Consider the following 21,812-nt stretch of genomic DNA (forward strand, 5'->3'; position numbering starts at 1 on the left):
TCTCCTGCATCCCTTCCGAGGGTGGGACTCAGCACATTCAGAACACAGCAGCCGTGCTCAGCTTGCTATACCCCAAGAGCAAGAGATAACAGAGGACCAGAGCCCCAACAGTGTCCAAGGACAGAAGGTTGGTAGTAGATTTTAAGGGAGTTGTCTATAGCCCCTTGCCAGGCCAGGGGCACAACTAGGCATGAGTGTATGAAGAAAGGGGTGGGGGCATCAGTGACTTGATGGCATCTCGCAGAGGTTGGGGTCACAGAGCCAGCTGAGGCAGCTGGGGTGGGGGAGGGGAGAGTTGGAGGTATAGGCCCCGTCCCACCTCTTCACCTGCCAAGGTTTCCTGACCTTGAGGCCAGAGGGCAAGGGGTGGAGGTTAGGAAGCCAAGAATTGACACAAGTGGCCTTCCCTGCTTTTCTCCCCTTCCTCCCCCTCACTCGGGGGCAGGCGTGCCAACTGGCGAAGGGAGACCCATGAGGAGATGGGACTCCTCATTCCATATGGCCCCCAGAGCGCTGTGCCCCTGCGACTTACCTGTGTCCATGTGCCAACAACGAGCCTCAGCCTGGGGAAGTGGTACCCCCCACCACTCAACCATGCGAAGCCAGAGCCACAGCAGCCTGCCCAAGGGCCCCATCGGCTCCAAACTCCCTGCCCCAGGATCCAGGCTGCAAACACCCCAGCATGCACCCCGAAGAGCAAAGCTGCTTTTGCCAAGGACATACCTGGGTTTCTGAGTTGGTTCCTTGGCTTCTCTCAAGCCAAACCAGCTACTCTTGGCCTTTTCCTCCCCGCTGGATGGGTGGTGTGGGGAGGCCCCCAGGGTGGGACCCCCCTTCTCCCCCAGAGAGCCGCGGCGCCCCAGCTCGCTCCGACTCAGCCCCTGGTGGTGATGGTGGAAGAGACCCATCCGGGGCTTCCGCTCCTCCTTCCGGGCTCCCTCCTTCTCAGCCACAGCCTCAGAGGAGGCCACCATGGGCGTGGCAACCTGTACTGGCTTTCCCTCAGGGAGCCGGGCCCCCTCCTCCTCTCCTGAGCGGCTGGTGCCAGGGACCAACACTTTGGCCCGAGAGCTCAGCTCCTCCTCTCCCAGCAGCACCTCTGAGATGCTGGTGCGGCGGCTGCCTCTGCCCCCGGAGTCATCTGCAGGCCGAGCGCCCTCCTCAGTGGGCCGGGAAGACACGCTATGCAGCGAGCTGGAGGGTGGAAACGGGCCTGAGATGGAGCTGCGGTGCCGTGGGAGTGCCTGGGGCTCCTCATTGTAAATGTGGCTCCCATTGACGCAGAGCGAGGAGCGGGAGGCAGTCTCCAGGTGGCCCTGCAGGTCCAGGAGAGATCGGGGCGGCGTCGCTCGCATCTGGCTGGCCTCATCGCTGTAGGTCCTTTTGTGAGTGAGCAACTTGGGGGACTGGGTGGCGTCCCTGCCTGAAAAGGAAGCACCCACAAGTGAGCAGCAGGGAGAGCAGCCTGGGTCCTGGCCCGGCGCCCCCCAACCCTCATCTGCTCCCCGGCGGGGCAGGGCCCTTGCTCACGCACCTCCTTCGCTGGACAGCCAGCTGCTGCGGCTGGGCGAGCGGGTCAGGAGCTCTGCACCCGGGCCCTGGTAGGCCAGGCTCCCGCTGGCAGAGGATAGGGTGCTGTCCGAGCCCAGAGAGGTGCTGGACTGCGTCAGGGAGGACTTGCGCAGCTTGTTGCGGAGGAAGAAGCCTTTGGCTTTGCCCATCTTGCCCAGGCTGCCCAGCTCGGGGTCCTCCAGGGCACTGCTTGGGAGGATGGCCGAGGCAGACTCCAGCTCAAACTTCTTCTTGCCCTTCATCTTGTCCTTGATCTTGCTGAAAGGGGACCGTGGCTTGTCCTTCATGGACAGGTCAAACATGCTGGCGCTCAGGTTGTTTCGAGTGAACTGGATTGTGACTTGGATCTCTCCACGCTCCTTCTCCTTCTTGCCCGCCTTGGAGTGCAGCTTGTACCACCTGGAAGAATGGGGGCGGGGTGGAGCTGCAGTCAGGTCATGGTCAGCGCCCAGGCAGCCCGCCCTCCCCTGCAGGCACCCCGCATGGCCTCTCCTGCACAACCCAGGCCTGGCCTTCTGAGCCATAGGCAGAGCTAAGAAAGTGTTTACATCTTGTCCGTGTTGGGGAAAACCACATCCTGAGCAGGGGAATCTCTGTGGTGCTACTGGGAAGGGCCACAGTCACCATTCCATGCTGCCCTCCCATCCCCCTTCCTGGGGGCTCAGAGATCTCCCCGCTGCCCCTCCCCACTCCATCTGAAATTCTGAGGCCCAAAGGGGTGAGGCTGGGTGTAGGAAGAACTCTTAACGATCCAGGCCCCTGGGGTAGATGGACCCACCCACATTTCTCCCAGTTTAAATCATCTCCCTGGGCTCATCCCAGCCGAAGCTCTGCTCTGAGCCACCCGTGAGCCCAGGAAAGAGGCACAGGGCTGGAACACCAGCTCACAGGAACACACACCTCACTCACTCACAGACTGGTCCACACCCCACCAGGAACACCTCTGCACACAATGGCATACAGGGGCCTCAAGTAAGAGACCTTGGGGGTGGGGGCAAGGGCGCTCACATCTGCTGAACATCTCATGTGTATCACGATGGACTACAAGGGTCTTCACTCCCACATACGCACAACAAGCCTCGGGGGTCAGAACCATGACCCTGCTTTATACAGCAGGAAATCAGGGCTCAGAGGTAAAGTAACATCTCCAAGAGCAAGCAGCCAGAAAGGAGAGAGGAGATGGAGAGCCAGTTTCCATCCCTCCAAAGCCATGTTCTTCCCACTACACACTCCCAGAGAGACCCCTGACACATGACCACTGCACAGGGTAGGTGGAGGCCACCCTACAGGGGAGGGGTGTGCATGGAGCTCTTCCTTCCTCTGCTGCCCAAATCCTCCTGCCTGACCAGACTCCTGGCCAGCGGCAGCACACTTTGCTCCACACAGCGTCTTGTGTGGAGCCACTAGACACCCCCACCAGGGTCCCCTCCCATTCTACTCAGCAGGCCATGCCCCACCCCCTCTCCCACAGATATGAGCACAGATGCTGCACGGAGAAACTGAACCAGAACCCTTCTGGATGTAGGGACACCAAGCCCAAATGATGGGCTCTGGTGCAGGGCTGAAAACAGGACTGACTGAAAATCAGTCCCCCTTTCTCACACCAGCACCCAGAATGCATAACCTCCCTTGCACATTAGAGCTTAATACAGCACTCAAAGGATGTGTTCCAGATAAGTTGGAGGAAATCTCCTGGAAAGTAGAAGGGCAACAATGAGGTGATGCTAGGTCAGTGCAAGGAGGTTCATGACCAAGTTACCTGGCGAGTCAAGAAAGAAAAAGGAGGCTGCTCCCACGTGTGAGGGACCTGGGAGTCCTCCCTCCTATCCACGAAACAAGAGAAAAGCTGAGCAAAAGCTGAAAATCAACAACTCCCTGGGGATTTTTAGGGCAGTGGAACTATTTTGTAGGATACTGTAATGGTAAACACATGTTGTTATATATTTGGCTGTACCCACAAAATAGAAAAGACAAAGTTTTATATATAATATAAACCACAGGCTCAAATTAATAATGATGCGTTGGGATTGGTTCATCAGTTATAACAGGGTGCCACACTAATGTGAGATGCTAACAAAAGAAGAAAGAACACCAGGCAGAGGAGAAGGAGACCCTGCAAGCTTCCAGACACAGGACACACGGGTTTGTACATTCAGGAATTAGAATAACCCTGGGTCCTCACTCCCAACACTGGCTACCCTATGGAGTCGTGCCTTCAAAATTCGGAGGGAGAGAGTTTTCCGCCTGGAATTCTAGAAGCAGCCGGTGAAGCACGAAGGTGGAACGAGGCCCAGTGATGTCAGTTGGGTCACTGAAGGGCTCAAAGTCATCCACACTCAGTACACACACCCCACACTACCCACACACCCCACACTACCCACCCTCCCACACACCCCCTCCCACTGCACACTACACCACACACACACCCCACACTACCCACCCCCCCACACACACCCCTTCCACTGTACACTACACTAGACCACACACACACACACCCCCCACACACACCCCACACTACCCACCCTCCCACACACCCCCTCCCACTGCACACTACACCACACACACACACCCCACACTACCCACCCCCCCACACACACCCCTTCCACTGTATACTACACTAGACCACACACACACACACCCCACACTACCCACCCCTCCCACTGCACACTACACACCACACACACACACACACCCCACACTACCCACCCCCACCCCCCACTGCATACTACACTACACCACACACACACACACACACACACACACAGAAACTACATGTTATACCACCCCCGCACCTGCCTTAGTCAGAGCTCTGGCAGTCTCTGCCCAACCCTAAGATCTGTCCCCGCACCAGCACCAGCTCCCTGAACTTCTCAAGCATAAACAGGTTGGGAGTGGGGGGATCTTTGGTATGAAAAGAGCTCTTCCCAGGGGCATACAGAGTTGCACCCATTTGGGACTGTCCATCAAGACTGCACCCTCGTGTGCCCATCATGGGCTATGAGCCAGGCCTCTAACGGGTGACCCACAACATGCCCCAAGCAGTGGGAACCAGGGTTGCTGGTTTTCCCTCCTACACCTGAGAGACCATCTCCTGGGCGGGCTGCAGCAGGACAGACGGCACAAACAGGGAGGGTAGACGGCCATGCTCCCAGTATGGGTGCACATCGTCCTGCTCTCATGGTAAGCAGGGGCAGGGGGCGGGTGGGAAGAGTGCAGGGAGGAGAGAGAGAGCTCAGAGACACAGATTGAAGACAGAGGTCAGAGCATGTGTCACCTGGGGGTGGAAGGGGAAGGAGGGGAGATTTACTAGAAAACATGAACCAGCTTGCATCGACATCCTCACACCCCTACTTACTCAAGCCAATGCCCACCCTGGGCCTGACACTCAACTCTTGAAAGGCCAAGCCCTAGTCACTTTCCCCAAACCTAGACTAGGCCCTATGCAGCACAGGGAGATCCTGGGATGTGGGGCAAAAGAGTAGTGTCTGGACCTACCACAGCCCCCTAGGCTCTGGGTAACTGGAATGGGCAGGCACACACATCCTTGCTAGGGCGTAAAGGTCAGGGGCCTCACAGTCCCAGCTGCTCCCTCCCCAAGTCGCAGCATTAACAGTCACTATCTGGGAGGGGTGGGCAGCTGCAGGGAACAATGACTGTCTACATCATAGAATATTAATATTTTTGTCCAGTTTGAATTTTTTATAAGGAGCATACATTCTGTCCTAATGGGGAAAAGAGACACGTAAACACCCACTCCTCAGTTGCTTGGGCCACAGAAGAGGCTTCTGGTCTCTCTGTCCCACCCCCTCAGCGGAAGGGAGAAAGCATCATTAGCCCATGGAGACACTTGGTGTCCTCTCCCCAAAGGATCCTTGCCTCCTGCCCTTCCCTACCCCCCAATAAGGTCACCTCTGTTTCTCTGCCTCTCCGGCTCTTCCCCAGGGAATTTGCGTCTGCTGGTCTGCCTGTCTGTCTCTCTCTCTGACCTGCTTTTCAGAAAGGCCAGAGTGAGAAGAAAAGACTTCCCTTACCATTTTCTGAGACTTCCCTATCCAGAGCAGAGTTAGGCTTTGAATGGCAGGTGGGCCCCAGCCATTGTCACCCACCTACCTCCCTACCAGTCCAGGGCAGCACTGCACTGGACCCTGCTAGGCACCTTGGGTGCCCTGGGACTCAAGAGCAGGCCTTCTCCCAGGAGTGTGACCCCCACAGGCAAGGACGGCAAAGCCACACAAACACCAGCTCCCTGTCAAAGGCGATATATCCCTCCCCTCAACCCCTGGCTCCTGCTTCCTCCTGCCTCTCCAGATGTCGGACCTGCCAGGCCCTGTGGCACACAGTTCCCTGCAGGCTAGAAGGCCACAGACATTGCTGGCGTGGGCTGATGATTCCTCCATGAAGCGATGGAGACTTTCCCTGTACAGAGCCCCACACGCAGCAGATCCCAGAGCAAACAGGCACTGGGCATCCCATCCACACAGACTGGGGCTCCCACCAAGAATGTGACTGCAGGGTCCTACGGTCCAGCCCAAGTCCCACTTCCTCTAGGAAGACCTCATAGCCGCAGCATCCTGGCCTGGCCAGATCCCTCCTCTTTCTGACCAGGCACACGCACTCTGAACCAAATTCACTCCACAACCAGACCAGGCTATACTCTGCTCCACGGCTAGCAGGTACTGTCATTTCCTGGGTGCCTGGGGTCTCCCTAGTGGGACTGGGCTCCCTGCAGATGCTTACTGAGTACCCCCCAGGTACGGAGTTACAAAGGAAATAAATTGTGCACGCAGCAAATCTCGAGATGCTACAAGGCCTCCATGGGTCCCTGCCTGCGCTCCCTCTCGCTTCCCTCTCGTTCTGCCCACTCCCTGCTTGGATGCCTGCGGCGGCAAAGCCTGGTGACTAAGAGCTGGGCTCTGCATCCTCAGTGCACACCTGGCCCCCTCACTTACCAGGTTACTTCCCTAACCCTCTGCTTCCTCAGCCTTCCAGTGGGAGACCCTCCTCTCAGGGCCGCCGGTCAGCCTGGAGCCAAGGCTTCCCATCTACTCTCAGATGGTGTGAGAGTCATGGCAGGTGGGGCACCTGAGTGTGCCAAGGCCCAGGCAGCATGCACTCAGGAGACAAGGGTTTGGCAGAGAGGATCTCTGTCTGGGACTTGCCCCAGGCATGCTGGCAGTCACGCCACGGAGGCCGAGGGCATCGGAGAGGTTCCATTTCCACACAGTTTCCAGGGGAGGCCTGCCCTGCCACAGGCCACATGTGAGAGACGGGAAGACATGTGATGGGGTCAGAGAGCCGGCAGAGCCAGTCTTCTGGCACCCCCCCATCCACACCAATAGCTCCCCCTTTACTATCCACACTGTTCAGGAGGCCAGGCCCATTATCCCCGTTCTGGGCTTGAGGAAACTAACCTATAGAGAAGCTCTGTCACTTGCCCAAATCACCCAGAGAGTAAGTGACAGAGCTGGAATCTAAACATCAAGATGCCCAACTCTCAGCCCATGCCCTTAACCTTTAAGATACAGCATTTCTCGGGGGTGCCTGGGTGGCTCAGTGGGTTAAAGCCTCTGCCTTTGGCTCAGGTCATGATCCCAGGGTCCTAGGATTGAGCCCCACATCGGTCTCTCTGCTCAGCAGGGAGCCTGCTTCCCTTCCTCTCTCTCTCTGCCTGCCTCTCCGCCTACTTGTGATCTGTCAAATAAATAAACAAAATCTTTTAAAAAAAGAAGAAGAAGAAGAAGAAGAAGAAGAAGAAGAAGATCTATCTTAAATTTAAAAAAAAAAAAAGCATTTCTCATGACACTCAGGTGGCTCAGTTGGTTAAGCGTCTACCTTCAGCTCAGGTCACAAAACCAGAGTCCTGGGATCGAGTCCTGCATGGGGCTCCGTGTGCTGAGTAGGGAACCTGCTTCTCTCTCTGCCTGCTGTTCCCCCTGCTTGTGCTCTCTCTCTCTCTGACAAATAAATAAATAAAATCTTTAAAAATAATTTTTTAAAAAGAGGTAGCACTTTTCATACAGCTGAATGCAAACATTCAGTCCTCTGACACCCGGAGGGGATGGAGGCCAGAAAAAGCCTGGATGTACACCACAGATGCAGGCATGATCCCAGGGGCATATAGCCCTGGAAGGTCACCAAGGGAACCTTGGGGTTTTGTCCTGTGTCCAGGCCATGAAAACCTTGTCTGAGGGCAGCCCAGCCTCCCCAGTGGCCATCAGAGTCCAGAATTCCTGGGGGGCACAGAACCATGGAGAGGCCTTCATGGCCACCTGCTCATCAGCCAAACCTCCCCCAAATTCCCAAGGCACCTGACCAAAGTTCAGCAGGCCCAGCTTGGACTGAGGACTCAGCCCTTAGCCTCTTCCCCTGCGAGAGAGCCCCCCTACCACCACACAAACACACCCAGGGGGCAGAGGACAAACGCGGGATAGAAGGGGTGGGGGGACTAGTGGACCCAGCTGTTACCAGGATTATGGCCTTAGTTACTCCTCCGCCCACCACCTCCACCTGTCTCTCAGGGAACAACGCAGCTGGGCTAATGGCTGCCACACACCCTAAGTGACCTAGGGCTGATGTCAAACTCACATGTGCCAGAGCCACGGGCAGCAGGGGCTGTGACACACAGGTCCAGGCACGCCTGACTCATCCCCAGTTCTTATCAATCCCAAATTCAGCTTATGATCCAAATCATGGCACCCTCCCTGAGCCCCCACACATCACCTGTTTCAATCCCCAAACCCAGGAGCCATCTTGGTCTCTTTTTTCCCCCCTCACAGCCCATATCCCAACTTTGAACTCTGCTGGCTCTATGGGCCAATTATAGCCAGAATGCTCCCCCTTCACCCCATCGCCCTGCTGGACGTGACGGTCCCCTCACTTCCCTGCTCCTCCTGCAAAGACGCACATCACAGCCTCCTCCTCAGAATGGTGAAAAAGTCCCATCTTTTGAGTCCTGGCTCCACTCTCTGAGTCACTCATTCCACACTGGCCTTCTTGATGTCCCTGAACCTGTCGGGCTTGTTCCCACCACAAGGCCACTGCACTTGCTTCTCCCTCTGCCTGAGACACAGGCCCGGTCTTCAGGCCACGGTTCACTCACTCCCTCCCTCCCTCCCTCCCATCAGGCATCAGTTCATCTGAAGCTCCTCAGTCTTCCCTGAGTCCCTCCGCTGCCAGTGCTCCTTGCCTTATTCTGTTTCTTCAGTGTACATCATGTGTGTGCATGTGTGTGTGTGTGTGTGTGTGTGTGTGTCCTACACAGGACACCGATATACGTATACATGGCTGTGTGACGTCTGTCTTCCCCTAGTCTGTAGGCAGCAATTGTATTCGCCTCATCTCTGCGTCCCCAACACTTAAAATAGCAGCCACTCAAACATCTGTTCAATGAACTAACAAATTAATCTATGAATTGACTTAAGAACTTGTCTGTCCCTGTTCACTACTGAACAACTGGGTAACGCTTCTCTCATTACAAACCCATGGGTCTCACCCAGGAGACCAGAAGCTCCCAAAAAAGCAAAGAGGATACTCCCTGCTTACCACTTCCAACAGGAGGCCTCTGAGGGCAGGAGCCCCAAGTGCCAAGCTTAGAGGGGACAGTTCCAGAAGGGGGCCTTTTTTAATCCTGACAGCCTCATTTCGCAGCTCCGAATGAAGGGTCTCATTCACTTCCCCGAAAGAGAAGGCACCCGCCAGGTCTGGGAGTCGTGCAGCCCGGTGAATGGCGGTCTCTGAAGGGAGGCTGGGTGTTGACCCCACTCTAGCCCACCACTAGGACACAAATCTTCTCACCCATAGCTGGCTACACCTCTCCTTTATCGATTGCTGTGTGCTGGACACTATACTCGGCACTCACCACACTGGACCGTATCTTGCTAATCCTTCTAACAACCCTGTGAAGTGGATGTGGGAGGCAGACCTTGAGAGAGCCAGGCAGCCTGCTTTAAGCCCCAGCCCCACCACCTGTATGACCTGGGGGAGGTGACTTAACCTCTCTGTGTTTCATACCTACATATCATGCGGGGAAAACGCATGTCTGCTCTCCTCACAAGACCACTATGAGGATAAAGCAGGCTATCTGTGGAGCACTCAGAGAATGGGGCCCAGCACATGAGACCTGCCACTCAAGTGTCAGCTCACGTATTTTTGCCCACACAGACATAGGGGCACAGAGAAGTCAGCTGGGGTAAGTCACACTTCTTGTCAGCAAGCCGCAGAGCCAGGATATGAACTCAAGCTCCGTCTCCAGAGCCTCTGACCTTGATCACCGCACTAGACTGCCCCTCTCTGCAAGCACAACTCTTGGGTCACCAAGAGAAACCAGACATCCTCATATCCCATTACAGCCGTGGCAGATGTCACAGAATGTGGTTCCTACTCACCAGTACTCTGAACTTAAACGTTATTAGACAACCCCTGCACTCTATCACTTAGCACAGGGATAAAGGACATGTTACTGCAGCAAATGCTTTCATATAGTGATAACTGAATGTCAGTATCACTGGTGTACTTTGTAATCCTACACATTTGAAGGCCTTCTTTGGAGAAGGGGTCTAAAGGCTTCGACCAGAGACCAAAGCGGTCCACGGCACAGAAAGGGCTAAGAGTATCTGCTCTAGAGTAGGGAGGGGACAAAGGCAGCAGAAAGGCAGGTCTCCTCCTGCTCCACTACGTGGCACCCAGGCTAAGATTTCAAAGCACAGGAGAGGCGCTGCTCCCCATGTCTTACCCAGGGGCACGAGAGGGCCTGGCCAGGGGCCAGAGGCTGGCTCAAGGCCCTGAGTCTTGCCAGCGTCATGCTACAGTGCTCCATCTAGCCCTCGGATACCCTGCACGCTGCTGAAGGTGACCCCAAAAAACGAAAACAGCCAAGCGCACCTGCTAGCTAGGGAGCCAGCAAATATGTTTAGCTCGCACCCCTCCCAAACCACAACCTCTCACATTGGCGGGGGGCTCCTCACCTGCCCCAGCTATAACCCCTAGGGGTACAGTTTCTCTCTGATGCCCCAGATGCCACCCCAGCCTCCCCAGAGACAGGGCTCATCTCCAGCTACCGAACAGCTACCACTAGGCTGCGGCTGAGGGGTCCTGCAAAGCTGGCAGATGCCGGCATCAGACCCCACCCACCCCGAGGCAAACGAAGCTAAGAGGCCTTAGGTACTGGCTGGAGAATCTTCCAGAAGGGAGAGTGAGGAGCCAGCACAAAGGAGAGAGGGATACACGGACCCAGTTCTCCCTCCCTGGCTTCACTCTCCCCATCTGGAGAGTTACTACAAATAGGGGGCTGCAGGGCTCTGGAGTAGAGAAGATATGCAACCCAAAAAGTCGATGTTGGGGAAAGTAGCAGCAGAAAACAGCAAAATATCTGTCCTTCACATTATCTGGCCCTGTATCCCTACTCCAGGCCAGCCATCAGCCATTTCAAGTGATGCTGTACAGGTAAAACATTTGTCCTCAAGCCACCTGCTACCCCAAAGACGAATGGCCTCTTGCCCCCATCCCTGGGCTCACAAGGCCCTCAATCTCCGCTCTGGCAGGAAACTCCTGCAGGGTAGATGACTAGTATCATGCACATTGTCCTGGGGTGAGGGGGAGCAGTTCACCTGAAAGTCACCGCTAACTGAAAAATGCTGGCAAACACCTGCCGGTCCTGGTGTTCCTTAGCAAATGGCACCATCCTGCCCATTCCTATGCAGAGGGACCAAAGAGTTGAGAGGAAAAGCTCTTCCTGCTGCCCGGTTCCTGACAGACATGGAGGAAAAGGCAGAACCGGGGGCCATGGGGACACTCCTCCGTGAATGCTAGAACCAAGGCGATGGGAACCTTCATGATGACTGGGTCGGGCTAACGGGACCAGCTGCCCCACTTGGGGCCTCGCTGATGGAGGGACATGGAAAGCAGGGCTATGGCGTGGCTGATGGAAGGACTCCTGCCTGCAGGCAGGGCATGGGGACTGGGCCTGGCAGACCCAGCAACTAGTGCTCAGGGGTCTGAGAATTGGGGCCACAGTGTCAGACAGCCTCACAGACAGCTCCTCCTCTGGCAGGGGCCGAGATAAAGACTGTCATCCCGGGAGTCCTGACCAGGCCCAGGATGGGAGCCCTGTCTGGATCCTGACTCGACAAACCACCCATGAAGAAGCAGTTCTGATATCAGGGGAAACTGGGAATGGTCTGGACACTGGGTGATTGTTACGGAACTGTAGATTTTGTGTGTGATAAGGGCATTGTGGCTATGTTAGGGAGCACGGACTCACTGACACTCTCTTTCGGGTCCCACTTGGAACTAACAGTGCAGTTTCAATTAGACCCCAGAGTTCGGGGGTAGCCTTGGGCCAGGACACGGGCTTCTTCTCCGTGTCCTGAGACTGAGCCCTGATCTCTGAGCCTTGTGCTGCCCCGTGAGTTCAGTCCTGCCCAGTTATGGCTGCACTCAAGCACAGGGTCTGGCACTTGATGCAAAATCATCCCTCTTAGAGGCACAGGGCTCTCGCCCATGAAATCCACCCAACCATGGGAGGCCTCAGCTAGGCCTTCACTCAAAATATTTCGCAAGTGTCTGCCAGGAATAAGAAAGGGAGAGAGTCCTTGAGAAGCTCACATCTTGGTGGGGAAATAAGATAGCCACACAAATCAGGAAAGTGATCGATGCTGCAAAAATGCACAAAGTAGTAAAATGGTTTCGGGAGGGGTGGTGAAGGACATGACATTGATCCTGGGCCTTGAGCAAAGGGGAGCAAAGAGGCAAAGAGCCAGACAGACATTCCAGGTGGAAGAAACAAAATATGCAGATGCCAGGGCTGACAGGGAAAGTGAGGCAGAAAGGTGCCCTGGGGTAGGTAGGAGACTGCCTCAAACACCACACCAAAGGACCAAGCTCTGTTCTGGACCCCAAAGAGCGCCTATAGGGTATAATCAAGGACAGGGCCTGCTGGAGGCTGTACTGTAGGAAGAGTATAGGACAGGTGGGAGAGGGACAGCACTGAGGTGAGGCAGGGGTGACAGGTAGGAGCCGACACAAGCCAGGGCAGGTCCCCTGGCTGGGCTGACCTGAACAACTCCTCACGCCTCCACAGGCGTAATAATTTCTCATCCTAAATTAATAAACTGGCATTCTGGTTTATAAAAAGGCAGCAGCAGCTAGGATAACAGTCCAGAACAGAAATTAAAAAAAAAAGAAAGAAAGAAAGAAAAAAGAATCCAAAACTAGGACAGGAGCAATGGGGAAGGCAGGAGGGGCCCCTTTCCTCTGGCAGCAGGCTTGGCCCTGAGCTCTCTGTCCTTAGTGACAGCAGGGACTGCCACTCACCTTGTATCCCCCAAGCCCACGGGCGGGGTCTGACATATGGAACACATTCCAATACTTGCTGGATAAATGAGATGGAATTGGCAAGGGCTTAGCTAGTCCCAAAAATCAGTTGAAAAAAATTATCTTAAGGGCATAGCGGGAAGGCAGGAGACCCAGGTTCTAGTCCATGGATCTGAATTACTAAGAGGGTTTAAAGCCACCATTTCACCCCTGTAACAGTGGGGCGATAAGAAGAGCCAGTGAGGGGCAGGGGGGACAGCTGGAAAACATTGTCCCCAGAGTCTCCTCCATCGGAGGCCTTCAAATCCCCCACATGAGCATTCCTCCTCACATGCTCAGAGAGGAGTCGAGCAGGGCCTCAGGCCCAACTTCTGGCTCCCCACACCCACCATCAAACCCACCCTTTGACTTGGTCTCTACAGCAAAACTGCCAGCCAGACACAGTCCTCCTGCAGGATATTGCCTCTTATCAAGCCCCGAGATGATTCTATCACCTACTCTAGCACCGAAGGTCCTCAGAACCCAGACCCATCACTTCCTGAGCCACCCCAGCCTCTGTGAGCATGGCTTGCCTAACTCACCTCAGAACCCAGCCAGGTCCCCCTCCCCACTCTTCCAGGAGCAAACATCTCAGCAGATCCTCATGCCCCCTACTCCTGTGGGTTCCAGAGGCCTGCTGCTATCAGCTGGCCTCAGACTAGCCAGCGACCATACTCCCTCGGCAGAGAAAAAGCCTAGAAACAAGTTTAACCACCCTAATAGCAGCAGAAAATATGTAACAGCCAAAAGCATGAAGTAGGGAAAAAAGCACCGCACCTAGAAGTCAGAAATCCGGCTGCATAATCTGGTCACACAAGTCACATGATGTTGGACAAGTCATTTCCCCTCCTGAGACCCCAGTCTCCACATCTGTAAAAAATGGGGGTCACCCTGTCTGCCCTTAGGAAAGAATGAAATGAGGTGATGCCAGGAAAGCACTCTGAAAAATAGGCCAAACCACACATTAAGATTTGGGTTCATGGTCTATCAAGGGCCTTTTATAAGCTGTCATCAGCCCCATGGGAGCAAGGTGGCCCAGGACCAGCCAGTGATGACCCTGCCCAGGGAGAAGGAGGGAACCAGTAAGATGACCTCTCCCAGGTGGTCTCAGTCAGATGGGGGGTGGAGAATAGGAAGAAACTCTGCTTACTCCCACCCCCTCCTCAGTTTGCTCCTAACCCCATATTCACCCCAAACAAGAGTCTTGGGTCACGGAGAACAAAGTTAAGTAGAGCCTCGCCCCTCAGCCAGGGTCTTGGTTTAGATGCACAACAGGTGGAGACAATAAAAAAACATCCTGTGTGGGAAAGTCAAGCTGATCATAGGTATAACCTATGTGCAGAAAACACTGCGCTTGTGCAAACAAATGTTAAATGCATACAATAACTTTGGATGGATACCCAAGAACTGGCAATATTGGTTCCTTCTGAAGAAAGGAGCTGGATGACTCAAGGTCAGGGCAAGGGAGACTTTTCATTGCATACATTCTGTACATTCAGAATTTGAACCAGGTGAACTAAAAAAAAAAAAAAAAAAAAGTCAAGTCAGGCTGTTTTGCTGAGAGAGACACAGGGGAAAGAAAAATCGGCTCTCCTCCACTCCCTCTCCTCGCCCAGCCCCAAGACACTCACTTCCCCTTTCCAAGGCAGTCTTGGTCTCCCTGAAACTCTCCCAGTCTCCATCACAGCCTCAATGGTCATTCCAGGACCTGCTTCCCCCAGGATGCCCACCCTGATCACTCCAATCCTGCTGAGTTCACCCTTCTCCTGACCCTTTCTTTCTCTCACACTTGTACATGCTGTTTTATAGGGTAATTATCCTTCCTGGATAAATCTAGTCTCAAACACATCTTTGCCCTTCTAGGGAAAGGGCTATACATTTCTTTCTCTTGTTTTCTCCAAAGCCCTGACCTAGGCACAGTGGTCGTCTCCTAATAGCTTCCTAGATACTTAACAAAAGGAAAGAAAAGAAAAAATGAAAAAAAAAAAAAAGGCAAATGACAGCATTGCTGTAAGACCCTAGATGGCTCAGAGCATTCTGTCTCAGTAAAACAAGCATGTGATTCTTGAGAAAGGTCAGAAACTCTCGTATCTGCTGATGCTCCCAAGCTCTGCTCTACTGCACAAGTCAATGGGAGCAAATCTGCCCAGGGTGTGGGTGCCCGGGGCCAAGGCAGAGCTTCCCAGGCCTCTCCCAAGCTCTTGAGAGACACTCTGCTCATGCTGATACCCTCCTTCCGGAAGTACTCCACAACACCCCCAGCCCCGGGAGGCAGAAGCGACCAGATTCGGAGCCACAGCTCAAACACGCTTACCCCAGTCAGCCAAGGCCTCACATAGGAGAAGCAGGCCACGCTTACAGAGCCGTGGGGAGAACCACAGAGATGGGCTCCAGGGAGGTCAGCGGAACCCTCAGGAAGGCAGCGGCCAAGCCCTGGTCCTATGCAGAGCTAGCTCACGGAAGATATGGAGGGAAACTGAGATTGGGCAGTACAGAGTGGTGGTGAAGTGCCTGGGTCCAAATTCTGACTCTGCCTTGTACTGTGTGTCTTTTTAGAAAAGTCACTTCACCTCTCTGTGCCTTTGTTTCTCCATCCGTTAAACAGTAAAAGTACCTCCACCTCCAGGGGTTCCTGTGAGCTAAGTTGAGTCCTTAGGACAACGGCAGCACAAAGGGCTTCATTGATGGTACGCCTCGCTAAGGAGCCCATAACAGCCCCCCAAGACAGTGCTACATGCTGCCAGGGAGGACCTCACAGGTCTTCAGTGTATGTCTCTTCCTCAAGGAGGCGTCCCTGACCACGGCTAAGACCGGCGGCCCCGTCTGCTCTGAATATCTCCAGTGCTCCCTGGCAAGGCCTGAAAATACAGCACTTGCCTACGGCTCTTCCTCCAAATGTGGGGTTCATTCTCCTAACCAAGCCACACCTTCCGGGCATGCAGGCTGGGATAGCCACGTCCTCTCCTCCTCGGAACTCACCCCACCGCACCTAGTGGCCCCTGCAGGCCTCTGCCCAGGCTCTCCACAAAAGATTTTGCATGAGACCACCCCTCCCAGTCCACAGATAAACCACAAGGCCCCCTCCCCTATCCCAGTAGAAATGTCCCCCTTTCTCTCTAAAATCCCACAGGCACTTCCACAGAAACCTGGGAGGCACACAGGGCCCCAAATGCCATCTCTCCCTTACCCTAAATCCTACAGCTCTGCCAGGCCTAACAGAGCCCCAACCCTCCCCAGCCTCAGTCCCCACAGGGCTAAGCCCTCTGCTAGCTCTGACATTAGAATTCCACAAGGAAGGGCTGTGCTCCCGCCGACTCCCCCAACCCCTGGGCCAGCTAAAGGCCAAGGTGGCCTGGGAGAAAGCTCCTCCTCTGGGCAGCTCCTCTGGAACTTCCAGGGGCCCTGCTTGCTTCCCCTTCACTAAGGAGAGGCCTGGGCCCAGCCCCACACAGGGGCCTCAGCCCGACCTGCCAAGCTCAGCTCTCCTCACTGGCTGCCATCCTTCCTGAGTCAAGAAGTAACCTAAGGGGTTTAGCAAGAGCAAAACCATAAGACTCTTCCCTGGCAGGACTGCCAGGTATAGAAAGGACCCACATGTAGACTTATTTTATTTTTTTTAAACTTGGCTGTGGAAAAGGGCAATGCTTTTTCATGACGATACCATTTTGCAGAGGATTGGCCCTGCACAAGGAAAAAACAGAGAGAGTACTGATTCCCAGAGAGCTCCTGCCATTGTGTTAATTATCTGCCCCAGCGCAGGGTGGGAAGGGCAGGGGAAACATCTGGACAAGGCCTGACTAGTCATTTCGCGTAGGCAAGAGCGTCACAGCACCAGAGAAGCAGCAATAACAGGCGGAGCAGGCAGCCCCCTTTGGAGGAAAGGACAGCCCTTGTGGCCGCCCGGGGCCACGGATCTGCTGAGCTATGCCTATCCCTGGCTGGCTACAGGGAGAGTAGTACAGGGCAGAGCCAGGGCTCCCACCCAGGGCCAGAGCCTGAGGGAAGAGGAAGTTGCTGTGCCAACCAGGAGCCGCCCAGTCTGATGTAGAAGTCACTTCCTCCCCTCCCCTCCCCCCTAGCCACTGCTGCTCAAGCTACCCCAAATAAAAACCACCCCAGAACTAAGGGAGTTGGAGTCTCCTGCACCCTAATGACTGGCTTTTAAATAGGGCCACACCCTTCCCCACAGGAACACTCCCGGCCAAAGCAGACTCCCCCAGCAGCCCTACAGGTCTGGGGCTGGAGCCGGAGCTGAACCTTAGGGTTGGGACCAGGACCCTTGTAGCCTCAGCTGCTTCCTGGGGAGCAGTCACATCTGGAAACCAGTGGCGAGAGGGTCACATGCACAGGAAGGTGCAGGCTGTTTGGAGGCTGAGAAATGAATGGAAGCCCTCAAAAACCATCCCAACCTTAGGCCAGCAGGCTGCATTTTCCTTCAGGTGCCTCCCCCAGTGCCCCCAAACCCACCACCTTTGAGGGGATCTCGGGCCGCCGTGATCAGTCAGGCAGAAGACAACTATCTCAAACTGCAGTGGTCCTGGGCAGCCACAGGCCTCCCAGAAGCCCTCCATAAAATCAATGGCCCCTGACAGGGCCAACAAAATCTCAGGGTGCCACAGTGAGCAGCCTGCCCAACGGTTTTACTCTCTGGGAGGAAAAAAGACGAACTGGTCCCAAACCAAATTAAGCCCAGACTCAGGCTCCCCAAGGGGCCAGGCTCTACCCATCAATCTGATGGGCCCAGGATGGGGGTTCTTTAGGGCAGGGACTCTTTTACTTCATACATAACACCCCCTCCACACACAGAACCCACCAAGGGTACTAGAGCTAAAAACTAGAAAGGAAATAGTGGAGAAGCATCTGAGGATTTTCAGATCCATGATGATCCATGAATGGCTTCATTGAGGGGAAAAAGTCATAATCAGTTTCCTCATGTATCATGTTAAATTATGTTTTGAGAACTTCCTCTTCAGTTCTTTGAAAGCCTCTGGTGAAATCCTGACCTCAAAGAGCACACCTTGACAAAGGAGCATCACGGAACATTGAGGTGTCCCATACCATCCACCCCACCAAGGTCCTCAGAGAAACCACAACCCCTACCCTTTGAAGGCTTACTCTAGGCCTAGCACTATACCAAGGCCTTTTCAGACATGGTCCTATTTAATCTTATCATTCCATAATTATAACTGTGACCTTTGTAGAAATGAGGAAACAGGTTAAGTAACTTGCCTGCTAATAAGTCACAGAACTGGGAATGAAAGCCACCTCCATGTTCGGAAACACTGGACGATCTGGCCTTCTGGAGAGGGCAGGGACAGCTGCAGTCCAGGCTGCTGGGGAGGCCTGCAAGCTGGCATAAGTCTGGATTGAGCACTGCCGAGCCCAAGCCCAGCCCTAATTTCTCAAACCTCTAGCAGCAAAAAGAATGGAGGCCTGCAAAGGGCCAGCCTATTTTGTCAGCAGCTCTCCTACTCCTGTAGGTACTTTGCCACCCATGTTCCTGGGGCTTTCCCAAACCCAGGCTCTAAGCTCTGTATTGTCTCCCCCATCACATGAGAGGCTCTTCAAGGGCAGAGACATCTTCCAGACCAAAGCTACCAGACACTGTTATCAAAACCTCCCTCCACTATCACTGCTGTTCACTCACCAGCAGCCACGCCTAGGTGCTTTAACTGCATTCTCATTTCAGGCCTTACATCAGTCTTGTTACACTAGCCCCACTGGACAGATGAGAAAACTGAGGCACAAAGCGTTTACTTGACTCACCACAAGGTGGGAAGTTTGAAACCAGAATCTATTTCTTGTAGCTCCACAGCCCCCTCCCCATAATCCTGAGGCTGCCCTTCGCCAGTCAGGTTCTGTCTTGGCAACACAGGGCTGCCATTTGTCTTCCCTGAAACCACCACAGCTGGCTCCTGGCATTAGAGTGGATACTGTTTTTTTCCAAGATTACCCAAAGCTGAGGTGGGTACACCCTGATCCTCTCCGTCTTGCCCTCTCTCCACTGGGGAATGTGCGACTCATTATCTCAGTAGCTCATGCTGGGGTGCTCCCAGGAAATGTCACCAGAAATGGCCATTAAAATCAGAGGCCGCATGGGGCGCCTAGGTGCCTCAGTGGGTTAAGCCTCTGCCTTCTGCTCAGGTCATGATCTCAAGGTCCTGGGATGGCCTGCTTCCACCACCACCCCCACTCTCCCCCCTACCCCCGCTGCCTGCCTCTCTGCCTACTTGTGATCACTCTCTTTCTATCTAATAAATAAATAAAATCTTAAAAAAAAAAAAAAAAAATCAGAGGCTGGTGGTGGGGACCCGAGTGGGAGCAGCAGCCCTCACCCTCCGTCAGTTGGTACGCTGTTAGGTCCAGTGTACTGGAAGATCAGGCACATTTCACAGACTTTGCCTCTGCCCACCAGGAGTGCCCCTCTCCTCTCCTGCCCCCTCCACGTTCTATAAATAACGCAGGTCAACACACCAGAGGAAAGCAGGGGGTAGGTTTGGAAAGATCCTGGTGGGAATGATGACTTCTATAAAGTAAATTAATCTTGATCTGAATGGGGTGGCAAGTCAAATTCCCAAAGAGGGACTGTCCTTGGCTGAAAACAGGCCCACCTGGGCCTACAAACAGTTCAGCTAAGGAAGATTCAAAGGCCAAGAAGAAAGCAAGGGCAGAATCTGAAAAAAATCAAAGCTCCCCCGATCCTAAGGCACTGACTTCACAGAGGCCTTTCCCCACAAGCCCAGAGACTTTCTGTCTTCCCCCTCCCCCAGCCACCAGCAGTGTCATCCACCAGTCTGGTCAGATGAGCCTAGTGGTGGAGACTGAAGGACTAGGAAAGAAAGGGATGGAATGAATTTGGGAACAGGAGCCACTTGGGGGAAAGAAAGGGCTAAGAGACCCAGAGGAGAGCTTTCTGTCCCACCGCCACCCTTGGCCTCCCTCAGGCAAAAAGGAAGGAGAGGACAGAAAAGGGGAGGAAAAAAAACAAAACAAGGGCCAAACTATACCACATGATTCCACAACCAAACAGCAAGTCAGGAGGGAAGAAGAGGAGAAGGCCAGGGGTGGGGGCGATGGAGCCAGGTCACAGGCCTGCCTGGAACCTGCCCCATGCTAACCATCTTCCCTTTCCTACATACACAGGTCTTGAAAAATGTTCAAGGTCAGATCCTTTCTAACCAAATCCTGCTCTCACATGGGTCTGTACCAGGCTCATCCCTCTCTAATAAGCCTTTCTGGATTTACTCAGATGCCATTCCACATGGACAAACCTTTTCAGCACCTGTCCCCACCCAGGGCATGCCCAGGGCACATCTTACCCTCCCCATCCAGGGTCCACGGGGTCCAGGAGAGGTATCACCCCAGTTAACCCCTCAAAAGGATCCACAGTAGGTGGTCAGTCCTGGGGACTGGCTTTCAGACCCTGCCCAAGTCCAAACAGGAAATGGGGCTCCAAGTCTGAAGCCTTGATCTTGACACCGGGGAAGGTTAAACAAGGCCAAGACAAATGATTAAAAAACGCACAGGCCCTTCCATGTGGAAGTGGCTGGGAGATTATCCCCTGCTGTGCATTAACCATGACGCTGCCTTCACCTCAAGCAGGATAGGTAGGACACTTGAAAGCCCACTGAAAGGTTTCCTTCCTTTAGTTAGGAGGCTCTCGGGCTTTCTGAACAGGAGACACAGAGGGCCAGGGGTCCAGAGGCGTCTGTCTCTAGGTGGCAGAGGGCATCCAAAGAAGCAAAGAAGGCAAGAAGCAGATGCTCTCTGCAATCTCCAGTTTTAGTGGGACATCTCTGGTCAATGTCGCCCTCAAGTAGAACACTGCACCTTCCTTCCCCCACAAGGCGAGGCAGCGCCTCTCCACTCCCCTGCAGGCCTGGCTAGGGGCAGGCGGCTGCAGTGCCCCTCCCCTTCCAGGAAAGGGAGACAGGCCCGGAGGCCCTAAGAAAGGCCCCCAAATTTTCCTTCTTGAGTTTCCCACAGTCCAAGGGCCTCTGGATCCCACCCCTAACTTTACTTGGCAATCTACTCGGAAGGCTAGCCCACCAGTTATATCTCCCCCTAGGCTTCGCAAGGACACACCAGCAGCCAAGCACAGACCGTCGTCGCAAGGAAGGGTACCCAAAATGCAAAAGAGCAACTGGTCGGTTTACGCCCTTGAGCTCGCGGCAAAGGGCGCACCGCCCCGGCCAAGGTTCGGGGGTCCAGCTCCCCTGCCAGCCCCGCCCAGCGATCTCTCCTTTAACCGTTTCCGCGCCCTCGGCGCCCCTTACTCACTGCGTATGCTGGGCGCGGCCTGCGCCAAAGACCTCGTCCAGCGCCACCGTGGCCTGGCCCAGGAACTTGTCGACGCCGATGAGCGAGCGGTGCATGGTGGTGAGCACCAGCTCGCAGGCGGCGGCGGAGCCCGCCGCCCAGGGAGCCGGGCCCGCATCGGCCTCCTGCGCCCGAAGCAGGCCGTCCAGGGCACCAGGTGGCAGCTCGAAAGAGCACTCCTCGCGCCACTCCGGGCAACCCGGCGTCTTCTCCACCACCGACGTGCTGTACTTCTCGCGGCCCACCTGGATCACCGTGTACGCGTCGCTGGTGCTGCCCGCTCCTGAGCTCTTGCCCCGCAGCCCGCGGGCCCGCAGCACAGTCACCTGGACGTGCGTAGGTAGCCAGCGGGAGGGCCCCGCGGCTGGCTCGGCGCCCCGCACCAGGGCCATGGCGGAGGCGGCAGACGAGGCCGGCAGAAGCGGCCACAGACACTGGGACCGCGAGAGGAGCCGGGCAGCGGCGGAGGGCGGTCAGGAGCCGGCTCCGAGCGCCGCCACCGCCGCCGCCGCCACCGGGCCGCCGCAGCTGCTGGCTGGGCTGGGCCGAGCTGGCAGCCGCCTCCCCGCCTC

At 55.0% G+C, this 21,812-nt stretch overlaps 1 protein-coding gene across 3 annotated transcripts in view; it reads right to left on the minus strand.

The window, feature by feature from the left end:
* RAB11FIP5 (RAB11 family interacting protein 5) overlaps positions 1-21,807 on the minus strand; it is a 36,189-nt gene extending 14,382 nt beyond the window's left edge. The window contains exons 1-3 of one of the 3 annotated variants that reach the window (XM_059188046.1): positions 21,202-21,807; positions 1,535-1,971; positions 724-1,423 (exon numbers count right to left, since the gene is read on the minus strand). In XM_059188046.1, coding sequence (XP_059044029.1) covers positions 724-1,423; positions 1,535-1,971; positions 21,202-21,632 — 1,568 coding nt within the window. In that variant the 5' untranslated portion in view covers positions 21,633-21,807. The remainder of the gene's footprint in view (positions 1-723; positions 1,424-1,534; positions 1,972-21,201) is intronic. The other 2 variants (XM_059188047.1, XM_059188048.1) reach the window with 2 other exon arrangements.
* Positions 21,808-21,812: the final 5 nt, after the last annotated feature.

The sequence above is a fragment of the Mustela lutreola genome, chromosome 9 (genome assembly GCF_030435805.1).
Source record: "Mustela lutreola isolate mMusLut2 chromosome 9, mMusLut2.pri, whole genome shotgun sequence".
In the NCBI taxonomy this organism is placed as follows: Eukaryota; Metazoa; Chordata; class Mammalia; order Carnivora; family Mustelidae; genus Mustela; species Mustela lutreola.